We start from the raw sequence: 13994 nt of genomic DNA, 5'->3' as shown, positions 1-13994 counted from the left end.
TAAACATAAATAACAGTCTGAAAAATAGACACATGTATGCAGTGGGGCAATATAGCCCCGCCGGGGTTATGACCTTATTATCCCTGTTTAGCAGCCCCGGGATTGTAACGGTGTAATCAGGCGAACGACGACCTAACGGTCCTGTACAGTAGAAGCACGTGCAATAACAATTACAGTGTAACACATGCGTTACTTAAACACTTCATCAGCGACTGATGCCTTTCTGAGTTAAAACTTTTTTAAATTCAAGGTTGAAATAAAATATATGCAACACCTATTATTACAAGGTTGCACAGACTATTGCATGTAAAAAATAAATAAATAAATAAATAAATAAAAAAGATTGTCTAAAAGCTTTAGTGCATGACTTAAAAAAATAAGGAATTGAATACATTATGTTGCATCTAAGGTTTTGACAACAAGAATATCCAGCCATGTTAACCCCCAAGCCAAAAGAATTTCCGTTCCCCTACTCTTTCCATGTTCAAGAAATCTGATAAAGAATAAAGATCAGTAAATAGAGCCGTAGTTATACATTATATAGATATTATATATTAAATAGCCATTATATAAATATAACCAATAGCTTTTAAACAGAAATTAGGCTATCTTTTCGAGGCTTCTAATAACTTAATTAAATCACCGATCTGGGTTAGAAAAGTAAATCAACTCACCCTGACAGCTGGCGTGCAGGACGCAGAAAGTGAGAAGAGTCGCAGTTTGGAGCAGCAGTGCTCGGTGCATGGTGATGCGCGCGCGCGGCTGCTCCTTGTCAAGCCAAGCACACGGAACTCCGCCGACTAAGGTGATGCTGAGCGCCTCTCACTTACTCACTCACTCACACACACACACACACACACACACGCACTTGTTTCGGGTTGATGAAAAGGGCGTGCACTAAAAGCTTAGACACGACCCCCCACCCGTAAGCGCGCCGCACGCACACACGCGCGCACACACTCACGCAATGTGCACACGTACACACTGCTACTCACAGGGCCAAATCGTTTAACCGGCACGCAAGAAATAGGCCTTTGCTACACCGATGCTGTTTTGATCTCTCTCACTCTCAAACAAACCTGTTCTGTATCTTAACCTGTTTACGTATTTGTTTACGATCACCTCTGTCTACTCTGTCCCCCAAAATCCTCATTTTAAGACATTTTCTTTGACTTCAAATTTTGAAACACTCCAAGTTTTAGAAACAGAATTGAGTTAGTTTGAACTGGTGTAACTTCAGGGACAAGCAGTATGTCTGCTCCATGTGCTTAAGAATTACTGAGTGGTGATGGTCACACATCTGTGTAACTGTACATTTAAACTGGATCACAAATGGGGGGAAGAAAACATTTTCACTTGACTGTGGTCTCCAGCCTGTGATCACGTGATAGATCAAACTGCAGGTAAGACTGTTAAACTATGTAACTCTACATGTGAATTTTAATAAATACATGTCTACATGATTACACACACACACACACACACACACACACACACACACAAAGATGTATATATGGGCCTTCTCTGCTAGCCTAAACTCTATCAGACCGAATAACTGATTTCCGTTTTAATATATTTTTGTTAATGAATATGTATTAAATTATTCACAATAGTCTATTCTCGTCATTTTATAGCGTTTCTTTTGGATTGGTGTCTGGTTGCTTCAAGGAGCAGCGCCACCAAGTGACGAGTTTCTATCCAAACAGATTTCTGCCGTCACATTAGTGTTGCTGGGGTCAAATGTATCTTTCAGGCTCAGCACCTACAAGTTTTTTTTTTAATCATAAACTCAATTCACTGGAAAACTGTAATGCCCAAAAATGCCCAAAAATGCATGGAAAACCTGGGGTCATTGTATGAGGTGAATATTGATGCTTGTGCTAGAGATGATGTACATTATCTTACAAAAGTGAGTAAACCCCTCACATTTCAGCAACCATTCTATTATGTTATCAAGGGAAAATACCATAATAATGAAAATTGGATATACTTTAGAGTATGTGCAGCTTGCATAGCGGTACAGATTTATTTTCCTCTGAAAATAACTCAACATATAGCTATTATTGTCAAAATAACAGGCAACAAAAGTGAGTACACCCTAAGTGAACATCTCAAAACTGTCAATATTTTGTGTGAGCACCATTGTTATCTTGCACTACCTTTATCTTAATGGACATGGAATTCACCAGAGCTGCACAGGTTGTTGCCGGGATCCTCTTCAACTACAAGTTAAGTTTAACACGTTTATCTTAGTCTTATTAGACCACAGGACATGGTTCCAGTAATTTATGCTCCTGGACAAGTTGTCTTCAGCAAACTGTTTGCAGGCTTTCTTGTGAGTCAGCTTCAGAAGAGGATTCCTTCCAGGGCGATGGCCATGCAAACCGACTTTCTGCAGTGTGCAGCGTTTGGTATAAGCACTAACAAGTGGAATAATAATAATAATACAAGTTTGGTATAAGCACTGACTTCTAGAACCTCTAAAGCAATGCTGGTGGCACTCATGCCCCTGGTTTTTTTTTTTTTTAAGCCAACTTCTGCACCTGATGTACAGCACGAGGACTCAACTTAATTGAACGACCCTTGCAAGGCCTGTTCTGAGTGGAACCCATCTTGGAAAAAGCTGGCCACTGTACAGTCACTCACTTTAATGGTGTTAGGTGTTAGTCTAGCCCATCTTTGTGGAGGGCAACAATTCTAATTCTCAAATCCTTAAAGAGTTATTTGCCATGAGGTGCCATGTTGAACATCCAGTGGTCAGTATGCTCTAATATGAAATACACAAATTTATATGGTCCTGTCAAGCAGACAAAAACATAAACATGATAAATAGGACATGTGGCTTTGCATGGTTACACGACATACAGCTATTATCACTTAGGGTGTACTCACTTTTGTTGCCAGTTATTTAGACAATAATGGTTGTATGTTTAGATATTTTTAGAGGACAGTAAATCTATACTGCTGTACAAACTGCACATTGACTACTCTAAATATATCCAAGTTTCATTTCTATCGTATTGTCTCTTGAGAAGATTATACTAAAATGGTTGCTGAAATGTGAGGGGTGTATTTACTTTTGTGAAATACTGGGCAGTGAAAGAGACTTGTTAAATTGTGTTAATTGTGTTTCTTGCTTCAGTAATGGCATTCATTCATGCTAAATAAGATACCTGCCTGTGATGCAGCGTTCTTTCATGCTGCTTTTCTCTATAATATCAATGGTTTCTATAGCCGTAGAGTCATAATGAAGGTATTAAAAAGTGGATTGATTTAGGTATGACACCATGAATGATGAATACGTTGAATGGCTTCCTTATCTAATTGTACATATCTGTACGAGTAAAATATGTATTATGCTCATAAAGTAAAAATTTGCAGGCCAAGAGGCTAATGAATTGCTTTAAATAATATATAATGATATTTGTTTAAAATCACTGCTGTTCTGGTATCCAGTGTGTTTGAATAATTCGGTTAATCGGCTTTCTTGACTTACTATATATTCATATAAGTCACTAGTTATATGAAGCTTATTGTATATTTCTAAGGGAAATGCAGTATTTTTAACGAAAGCCGTTGGCTCCCTCTAGAGGCTAAAATAAAAACGACAATCAGAGCTTTAGAGTAATTCCTCAGCATTTAGTTTAGCGCTTGATAAAAGCGATACCATTACTATGTATTTCTTTCTCACTCACACACACACACACACACACACACACACACATGTAACTTCCATTTATTTTTTTAATCGACCACAGTATATAGTCAGCGCGCGCACAGTCCAACATGCGCGTGCACGTGTTACACCCCTGGAAAGAAAGAAATGAAGAATAACATTTTTGCGATAAATTGATTTTATTACTTTTGTATTTTATTTGGACCAAACTGATGTTTTTAACCCTCAACACACAGCAGCAACGTAAACGCGGCGTTACCATGACAAGAGAAACAAAGATGGAGTTTTTGACGTCACCACTACGTCACAAAATGCACAAAGCTTGGAACACTTTGCATTTAGTGTTCATTTTACACGAATAGGCAACAGAACATTGAGGAGAAATCAAGAAAGTATCGTTGTGGCGATCATTGTAAACTCCCTATAGGTAAGTGCTGTGTAATGCCGTCATTTTATAATAAAAAGAAAATTTTTTCCAATGTTTTCTGTACTTAATTTTTTCTTTACGTTGTAATAAGTGTGTTAAGTTTTTTTCTGCAATAACAAAATATTATCTTTTGGATTTTGGCTCAATTCTTTTGTTCATTCCTTAAACTAGTCTATAGTTGAAATGTTGCTATTATAAAGGCAAAAGATTATGGCAAGTATAAGCTTATTAGACACCCATAGCATATAATAACAGCAAATCTAAGTGCTTTATTCACAGCTTAACCTATAAAAACTGTCAACTCTCTTTAGATGCTCTTTCAGAAAAAATAAAACAGTTCGAAATGTCTTTTGTGAAAATTCTTCTGCTTTGTGGTGTTTGCAAATATTCTGTCCTCATGTAACAATCTTTGTGAATGTTTTACATTCAACTCAGTATAGTTCAATTTCATTTTTTTTGTATAGCACTATTGCACTGTCAGAAGAGCTTCAGGTTCCTGATGAACAAGTGGAAGTGGCAAGGAAAAAACTTTATGAATGGGCATGAGGATAAAACCGTGAGCAGAACCAGGCTTGAATGGAACTCAATCTTTTCTTTCTGACACCAAATGGAGGGATTATATAGAAATAGAATATAAAATATACCATATATTGTGCTATTATAAATTCACCCCCACAAAGGGGACAGTGCCTGTTTCATGTTAAAGTGTGAGAATAGATCAGCCTTTTAGACCAAAAATTAAAAAATGAGGCCTAGCTAAAAACCCTCAGGTTTTAGTTTGAAAACAAAAAAGCATTTTTATTTAACTCACTAATAAATATAGAGTACAGAATATTTATATGTTAATCTCTTTTGGGAATATATTTTAAGACCATCTTTTAATGTTTTACTGAAATGTTGCATCTTAGGACATGGGTGATCTCCAACAAGAGCTGGAAGAATTAAAGGAACTGTCGCTGAAGGATCAGACCAATGTAGAGATGCTACGCTCCAGAATCGATGAGCAGTCCATTCTGATCTGCAAGCTGAAGCAGCGGGCCGATCTCACGTTGCTCCGCTGTCAGGCTCTAGACCGAATCAATACCGAGCTACGGAACCAACAAGTGAACATGGAGACAGATCTGCAGACTGAACGACAAAAATCAGAGCAGCTTGAGAAGAGGTTTATGGACCTTGCCACCAATCATGAAGAGATGATCAAATTCAAAGATGAATACAAGCAGAAGAATGCAGAGCTGATGAAAGAGAACAAAAGACTACAAGAAGAGAATGATACGTTTTTCAGCAAAGAGCTGCAGGAAAAAGAGGAGACCATTCACAAACTTTCTCAAGGACTGAGAGACATCCATGAAAAACACACAAATTCAGAAAGGGAACACCAGTAAGATCAATCTCAAACATCCACAAATGTTATAATTTTGGCTGGCATGTACACTTGTAGACACTTTTTATTTTATTTTACTGTTTTTACTAACTGTTATTGAGATTAAATATAAGAAGTTTATGGATCTTTATAGGGAAAAAGAGGCCATTTTGCAAGATAAACTGCACAACACACAGAAAAAGCTAAAGAAGGCAGTAGACATGAATGAAGGTACCCTAAAGATGTCTTTGGCTTTTGTATATTTGCATTTCTTCACCTTTTCTCAGTTTATATTCTGCCTGTTTTTTTTTTTTTCTTCCAGAAATGGCTTTACAATTTAGGCAAATCCAGGAAAGAGGGGCAATGACAGAAACAGAGGCAGAAGAGAAGTTTGAAGCACTTATGAAGGAGAAACATAAACTACTTGAACTATCTATGCAAAGGGGGAAAATTATACAGGCGAGTCACATATTGAACTATACATGATTAAACAAATATGAAAAATGTGGGGAAGTCTTGGAGAATTGTGTCTGAGATTTATTATCTGATTTTAGCCAGACAGAACCCAAAATCGACATTAATATTGCATTCCTGCCACAATATAATTTATACTCCTGATTAAACACTTTCAGTTTGGTTCATTAAAGAGCTAAAGGAGGATGAAATCTATTCAGTAAACCTAGGTTCAAATCTCCCAACAAAATGTTGCAATGAATCGTAGCAAAGTGTCTTGACTGCGCCAACTGTTTGTATTGCTGTTACTATGGTAGCAGTAACCATCAAAGCAGAATGCCCCCTACTTTGCACATACAATACTACATAACTGCTCTGTAGTATAGCACCCTTTTTTGTGCACTATGTATCCAATATGAAGCAATTTATTATTCAGCATATGAAAAAATAAGTTTTTAAACAGTTTGCTTTTTTCATTTTTGTTTATTTCACGTATTTTGACAATTGTTCTGTGAGTGGATTTTTGTTTGTCAGTGTTACAGATTTATAGCAATATAAAGTATGGAAAAATAGTTTATAGTAATTATTTATTTCCAAATTGTTAACTATTTTTTACTGGATTATTATTTAGCTTTATTTGGTTTATTTAGTTTGGTTGATTTTTTTTTTTTTTTTTTTATTGGTGATGGTCATAGTGGTACTTGATCTTGTTTTTTTTTATTTGTTAATTTTGCTTTTATGTTTTTACTTGTTATGCTTGTATTTCTAAAAATGTTTTTTTTTTTATAAAAGTCTTCAATAAACACCCTAGAAAAAAATGTACATGAATAAATTCACATGAAGTATTACATTTGGTTACACTGTTTTACAGGATAAACAAGAGGAAATTCAAGAGTTAGAAAAAAAAAAGAACAAAGCAGAAGAGGCGAGACAGGAAGCAGAGGACAGGTATAAATTCAATAAACAATCATTTCATTCAGTCAAGTTTGAGTAGCAGCCCTGCAGAAATGTTTTATTTATTTTTAAATAACCTTTAGTCTAATCTGTGCTTTGCACATTTTTTTTTAGATTTAAAAGAGAAGCTGATGCGGTGAATACAGACCTGAGAGTGAAGCGGCTTCAGAATGCCCTTGAGAAAGCAGAACAGAAGTGTATTGAACTGAAGAGGGTGTGCTTTTTTCCCATAAGTTAAAAACCTGTCAATACTTTAATTTTCTGAGCTGTCAAAAGAAGGGAAATATTCTGTGCTAGTTTGGTATGTGTGTAGTGACATTCTTTCTTGGACATTTGTATCTTACAGGAGTTTGACGCGCATAAAAACTACAGCACTCACTTGTTGGAACAGGAGAGGGCGCTAAATGCCAGACTTCGCCACATGATCAACTAATCCCTCTATCCAGATATAAAAAAAGCTTGTCAATTTTGAAAGTTCATGCCATTTTTGTTATATGGGTGTGCCATATGGTTATATTCTCAATGTCTGATTTCCAATAGAACTACCATGTACACCATTCACCTTGACTGTTGATTTCCGTAAAGCTGCTTTGAGACAATGTCTGTTGTGAAAAGCGCTATAGAAATAAACTTGACTTGAGTTGACTTGACTTGACTTGATATCCTGTAAATCTATAATCTGTTTTAATGTAATTCTGTAAATACATTTTCGCTAGTTTTTTGGTGCATTGGGGTTGCGCTGTACAAGAGTGCGCTCTCACAGCCAATTTAGCCGATTTAATTTCTTATTTGCCAACACGTGAAATCACAGTTCTGTCTGCAATGTGGCATTTTTGCAAACCTAAAACCTAAAACCCCTATATCTTTGTGTGAAAGAAAATAAAAGTCAAAATGAAATAACAACATCATATTTCTAATTTTAGCAATATTTCTAAGGTAAAATAAGGCGATCCTGGTAATATTATTCACATAAGCCTCAAAGAAAAGACTAGGATCAATTATCACACCAAGGTCTTTGACTGCTGTACACATTGAGACAAAAAACACCATTCAGAGATGCTGTATGTGGTCCTAGTAAAAGCAGAAGAAAGTTATCAAGCATCCACTGTCTAATGTCCTTTACACACATTTTAAGCTGATCTCTCATCTGGCTTTGCTAAAATAAAACTGTTTTATCAGCATAGCAATGGAAGCTAATACCAAGTTTATGTATAATTTTACCCAGAGGCAGCATATATAGCAAGAAAAGCAGTGGGCCTAAGACAGATCATTGCGAAACACCAAACTTTACCTCAGAGTGTGTGGAGAACTCACCATTTACATCAACAAATTGATAGTGATCAGTCAAATAAGACCTAAGCCAGGAAAGAGACATTCCCTTTATTCCAACGTTCTCTAGTCTAGCGAGGAGGATAGTATGACCAATGGTGTCAAATGCTGCACTTGGGTCAAGAGGGGTCGCCACAGTGGATCCTCCGCATGTTTGATTTGGCACATGCTTTTACACTGGATGCCCTTCCTAACGCAACCCTCCCCATTTTTCCGGGCTTGGGACCGGCACTGAGAGTGGCTGGGGTTAGTTTCATGACCGGGGATCGAACCCAGGCCGCAGCGGTGAGAGCAACGCATCCTAACTACTAGACCACCAGGGACCCCAGGTCGAGCAAAACAAGTAAAGAGACAAAACCCTGATCAGAGGCTAATGACAGGTCATTTACCACTTTAACTAGCGCTGTCTCTGTGCTATGATGAGGCCTAAATCCTGACTGATCCATTTAAAAAATGTGATTCCTAAGTAGATGTGAGCATAACTGCTGTGCTACAACTTTTTCTAAAATCATGCAGATAAAGGGGAGGTTTAATAGTTGGACAGCTGACAAGGATCAAGTTGAGGTTTCTTAATTAGGGGGTTGATAAACTGCTAGTTTATAGGATTTCAAACTAGAAACTGCTAAAAACAGAACTGCTGGTCATCCCAGGTGATTCATTTCCAGGTCAAGATCTCAGAATAATTCTTCATGACTCTCTGCTCTCCCCTTCAGCCACTGCTCGACAATAACCTGTCCTTCTTTCCACATGTCACTAATGTGGCTCGCTCCTGTCGATTTCTTCTCTACAACATCAGAAAGATTCGACCATTTCTGTCCACACAGGCTGCCCAGGTGCTTGTTCAGTCTCTTGTCATTTCAAGACTCCACTACTGCAACTCTCTGCTGACAGGTCTTCCTCTGAACGCTATTCGTCCATTGCAAATGATCCAAAACGCAGCTGCACGACTTGTGTTTAACTTGCCCAAGTTCTCCCACACCACCCCACTGCTGCGCTCCCTTCACTGGCTTCCAGTAGCTGCACGTATCAGATTCAAAACACTGATGCTTGCCTACACTTTTGTACGTCGCTCTGGATAAGGCCGTCTGCTAAATGCCGCAAATGTAAACGTAAATGTAAGGTACTTAACCAGTGCTAATGGGAGAGTTTATTATTTTTAGAACAGGTTCAATTACTTCTGGAATTATCTGTTTGAAGACTCTTGTAGGCAAGGGATCGAGAATACAAATTGATGATTGTGATGAAAAAAAAAAAAAAAAAGTAGTCATTCTCTTGAATAGAAGTAAAACTTTGTAATTGATTGTCTATTATAATTACATTGCTATCTACAGGGTTATTTATAAAATAGTTTGGATTTATATTGATCATCTGGATTTTTTTGGACTTTATTATTAAAAAAAGTTCATGAATTTATTACTACCTTTTGATGGTGTGCATGATATATTTCCTATTAATTTTGCTACCGTGCTGAATAAAAATCTAGGATTATGTTTGTTATTTTCTATAAGTTAGAGAAATATGGTAATTTAGCAACACTAAGAGCTTTTCTATAACTCAAGAGGCTCTACTTCCATGCTATTTGAAATATTGTCAATTTAGTTTGACGCCATTTACGTTCTAATTTCCGAGTGGTCTGTTTTAAGGTGGGCGTATGAGCATTATACCACGGTGCTAATTTTTTCTCCCTGATCATTTTGGTTTTAAGGGGAGCTACTTTATCTAGAGTGTAATGGAACAGTCTAGCTCTGCAATGGTGTTAATTCATGATCACAGGTTTTTTAACGATAAATAAACTCACTAGTGATGGGTCATTTATGAATGATTCGTTCATTTTGGATGAGTCTTTAATGTGAATAGTCATTTGTTTGATTTGTTCATTTCATCTAAAGGAGGCGATGCAAGAGCAAAGCATCACTCAATCAAAACATCGTACGGTTATGTTTTTTTTGTCTGAATCTTGACATTATTGTAACAATAATTATGGGACTCACTTGACAAAAAAACTAGCGAAGATGTGGGTGGTGAGCTACTCATTCTGTTAATCATCACTTGTCCTTAGCTGCATTGACATATTGGAACTTGCCATATACATTGGAACTATAGTAAAAGTTTGTGTATGTAGATAAGTTGGGGGATCTGCTTATTATGTAATATTTTTTATTATTTTTGATCAAAGGAACGAAATGAACTAAATGACTCAAAAAAAGACTTGTTCATTTTGATGAGTTTCAAAGAACTAAAATGATCTGATCTTTCCACATCTACAACTCGCGCCTCAGTGTCTCTAAAACTGCATGCATAGATGGGAGAAAAAGATATATATATATAGAGAGAGAGAGAGAGAGAGAGAGAGAGAGAGAGAGAGAGAGAGAGAGAAAGAGAGAGAGAGAGCGAGAGTGAAAGGGCAGGGTTAATTTATAAACCATTTTATAACTTATTATAACAGCATCTTGGAACATGCAAATACATTATGCTCACTTAAACAGATATTGTACCACAATGATCTACATTACCCTCGTGTTTACTACTTGGTTACATACAGTACCTTACTACTTAAATAGACACTTGGGAATACACTGCAACATGTCAATATTAAATTTTCACATCGATAATATAATATTATATAATATTAGTCATATTTAAGATAATGATACTATTCATGGAAAACAACCACTATCTATGCTTATGGGAGTTACTGTGGTCAGTTATGTTTAGCATAAACAAGTGAACATGTTTAAACAGATGATTACCGTACTTTTTGCTGTATGGAAAAAATATATATATTGTTTAAAGACTGTAGTCCAGTGTAGTACTTTCAGAGTAATTTATAGTCTAATACCCAGGCAGGTACCTGAAATTACAGAGAACTGCACAGTGCTTATTTTGTTTTAAAGTTTATGCCTTAATATGTGGAACATCTGGACAGATTCACAGCATTCATAGTTGTGGTCAGCATGCCAAATTCTTTGTATTACAATATTACAAAATTACAATTTCTTTGTAATTTACAAACCCAATTCCATGTCATCCACAAATGCAAGTTAAATCTCTTTCATGCTAAGAAAAAGGCAATCTGAAAACGCTACCATCCTCTATGGAGAAAATTTCGTAATTCCTCCGGACTAAAGAGGAAAGGGACTATTCTGCTTGTTATCAGATGCATCTCTGATAGTACGAGGGTGCATTAGTGCCTGTGGAATTTGCAGCTTGAACGTTTGGAAGCGCTCCATCAATGCTAAACCATGTATGCAAGATTTAAAGCAACTAATGCTTCCATCAAGAAAGCGTCTTTTTTAGGGAAGGCCTTGTGTATATGACCAAGATGATGCTAACTGCATACTGCAACTATTACAATAGCATGCCTTCCTAGTAGAAGAGTCCAGGTGCTGAACTGGCCTGCCTGCAGTCTAGACTTTTTTTACCTTTAGAAAACATTTGGCGCATCATGAAACGAAAATACAACAAAGGACACCCAGAACTGTTGAGCAACCAGGATCCTGTATCAAACACATATTGGAGAACATACCTCTCCCAAAACTTCAGCAACTGACCTCCTCAGTTCCCAGATGTATATGTAAAGACAACATGATGCTACACAGTGGTAAACATGGCCCTGTCCCAACTTTTTTTGAGAGCTGTTGCAGCCATTAAAAATATTGTATATATTCTCAGTTTAAACATATGTTTTTTGTTTTGTTTTATTGTAACTAGAATATGGATGAATGAGATTCGCAAATCATTGCATTCTGTTTTAATTTACATTTTCCAACTTTTTTGGAATTGGGGATATGATATAGATACAAGAATTCTTACAATTCATGGATTTTTTTACTGACCCCAACAGAAATAGCATTGTCAAATGTCAAAATAGAAATACAAATATATGCATCTGTCAGTCATTATATAGCATTTACAGACAGATGTACAAAGCACTACATCTGTCTTATATGTCTATCATCATTTTTGACTACCTTCTGCATTCGTTGCCTTTTTTTTCCTACGGTAGTGACTTGCACACCTGCAGCTTAGTTATTTACTACCAGACCCCTTTCAAAGTGTTTTCTCAGTATTCCAGCAATGTGTTGAAAAGCCACCAGCAAGGTGTGTAATCCTGGGCTTTCTTAGACACATAAGTGTGCAGCAGTTGTTGCTGTTAAATATAATGCATCAAGTTCAGGCAAGTTTTGTCTCTGCAGCATGACAGGCTTTTTAGCCTGCCCTTTACACCATTGACCTCACACTGGTCACTCTGAAGCCATCAACTCCACCTGACCTCTTTAGCCATCTGTTTTTAAAAAAATCCAAAGAATGATCTAGATTGTCCTGACATTTATGAATTAGTGTAATTACTTAAGCTAGCTTTATGTGTTGTTCTCCTGATTTTTAATAACAGTGTTTATTGTAGTAGATCATTTAGTAATATAATACAGTCATCAGTCTATTATAGTGTGTGCTTGTCTTAATGGAAAATTGGGGAAAATTAGCAAAATAAAGGCTCTGCATTCTTCAAGCTATAAATGTCTTGATATGAGTTGGTACATTGGAAGGCATTTTATGTCTTAGACGTGGTTATGCTGGGCCATTTGTCAATTAATGTATTATCAGCATGATGTTAGGGTCTGTTTGTCTCTGAGTTGGTAACATTATAAATTGTTGTATATCACATAAATTCCAGCATCTTCATAACTGTCTTTATAACTTTAGGATGTGATGCTGTTGGAAAACTACGTTGATGTATCTGTTTTACTTATCTGTCACACCTAACATGGTTTAAACCAGAATAATAAATAAATTAACTAAACTAAAAAAAAAACTAAAAGGCAGTAAAAACTGTATATCAGATTTCTTGTGATTAAAACATGCATAAAGCTGATGGCTATACCTGTGAGACATATAAAAATTAAAACGTCTGTAAAGATAATGTGCATGAAATTCAATATTTGACAATGAAAAGTGCATGAGATCTTATGGGTGCAGAAAAGTGGAGTGGGTTCATGTCTATACTTGACTTCAGAGTAGATTTCTTGATGCTAAAGGGCTGGGCTGTGTATGATTCATCAGGATTACACTCAGCACTATAGAGCCTATAGAGGTTTTTTAGTAAGTTAACATAGTCTCCTTCATTTTCACTGTAAAATCTCTTCTACATTTACAATTGCAACCTGTGCAAAATCTTAGGATGCATCTCTGGAATGTAAAAAAAAAAAAAAAGGTTCCCCATTTCTTAGGGCTTGATTTTTGGCTTGTATGATTCAGGGAGGAGCATTCCATAGTGTCAGCTCTGCATGTCTGTACCCTGCAGGGATCAGAGCTTACACCTTGGTCTCCTGGCGCATCAGGGTCTGGTTGACTCCATGGTTTGCCCCTGACATGCAACTACTTGCACCATACCGCACACAGGTCACAAGTCAACCACACACACCTATTCAGTCACGTTTTCTTTGTGTGCAGGAGAATATTAACATTTGTGCCAAGAACATTTGACCTTTTAAAAACCTATTTAGTGGGGTGGGTTGAAAAATCAGTTGGAAAGTCTTTATTTTCTGTAGGTTTTTAGAGATTTCCTTTCACTAAATCTCAAAAGTCGAATTCTGTTTCAGCATAACAAAGTCCCAGTGCACTAGTAAGTTCTATAAAGACAGTTTCCTAAGGTTGGTGTGGAAGAACCTGAGTGGCCTGCACAGAACCCTGACCTCAGCATCACTCAACACCTTTTGAATAAATTGGAGGGCCAACTGCAACCCAGGCCTTATCATTTTGGCATCAATGCCTGACCTAACCAATGCTCCTAC

At 36.7% G+C, this 13994-nt stretch overlaps 1 protein-coding gene across 2 annotated transcripts; it reads left to right on the top strand.

The window, feature by feature from the left end:
• The first annotated feature begins 4024 nt into the window (after positions 1-4024).
• On the top strand, positions 4025-7725 carry zgc:172182 (coiled-coil domain-containing protein 89). Of its 2 annotated transcripts, XM_046845517.1 has the most exons (8): positions 4025-4103; positions 4568-4659; positions 5012-5484; positions 5621-5697; positions 5789-5925; positions 6791-6867; positions 6988-7087; positions 7220-7725. In XM_046845517.1, the coding sequence occupies exons 2-8, from the start codon at positions 4603-4605 to the stop codon at positions 7304-7306; spliced, it is 1008 nt and encodes a 335-aa protein (XP_046701473.1). In that variant the 5' UTR covers positions 4025-4103; positions 4568-4602; the 3' UTR covers positions 7307-7725. The 2 variants fall into 2 exon arrangements, with proteins under 2 accessions (XP_046701473.1, XP_046701474.1); XM_046845518.1 differs by lacking the exon at positions 4568-4659 and having other exon boundaries at positions 4026-4103.
• Positions 7726-13994: the final 6269 nt, after the last annotated feature.

This window comes from Silurus meridionalis, chromosome 3 (assembly GCF_014805685.1).
Source record: "Silurus meridionalis isolate SWU-2019-XX chromosome 3, ASM1480568v1, whole genome shotgun sequence".
NCBI classification, from domain to species: Eukaryota; Metazoa; Chordata; class Actinopteri; order Siluriformes; family Siluridae; genus Silurus; species Silurus meridionalis.
This window is presented reverse-complemented; position numbering and strand designations above follow the sequence as displayed.

Bases quoted from the DNA above. Each gene is read 5' to 3' on its own strand.
- zgc:172182 (XM_046845517.1), top strand. From the start codon at position 4,603: ATGAACAAGTGGAAGTGGCAAGGAAAAAACTTTATGAATGGGCATGAG. The intron at 5,485-5,620 runs GTAAGATCAATC...GGATCTTTATAG, and splicing joins AATTCAGAAAGGGAACACCA to GGAAAAAGAGGCCATTTTGC. The intron at 5,698-5,788 runs GTACCCTAAAGA...TTTTTCTTCCAG, and splicing joins GGCAGTAGACATGAATGAAG to AAATGGCTTTACAATTTAGG.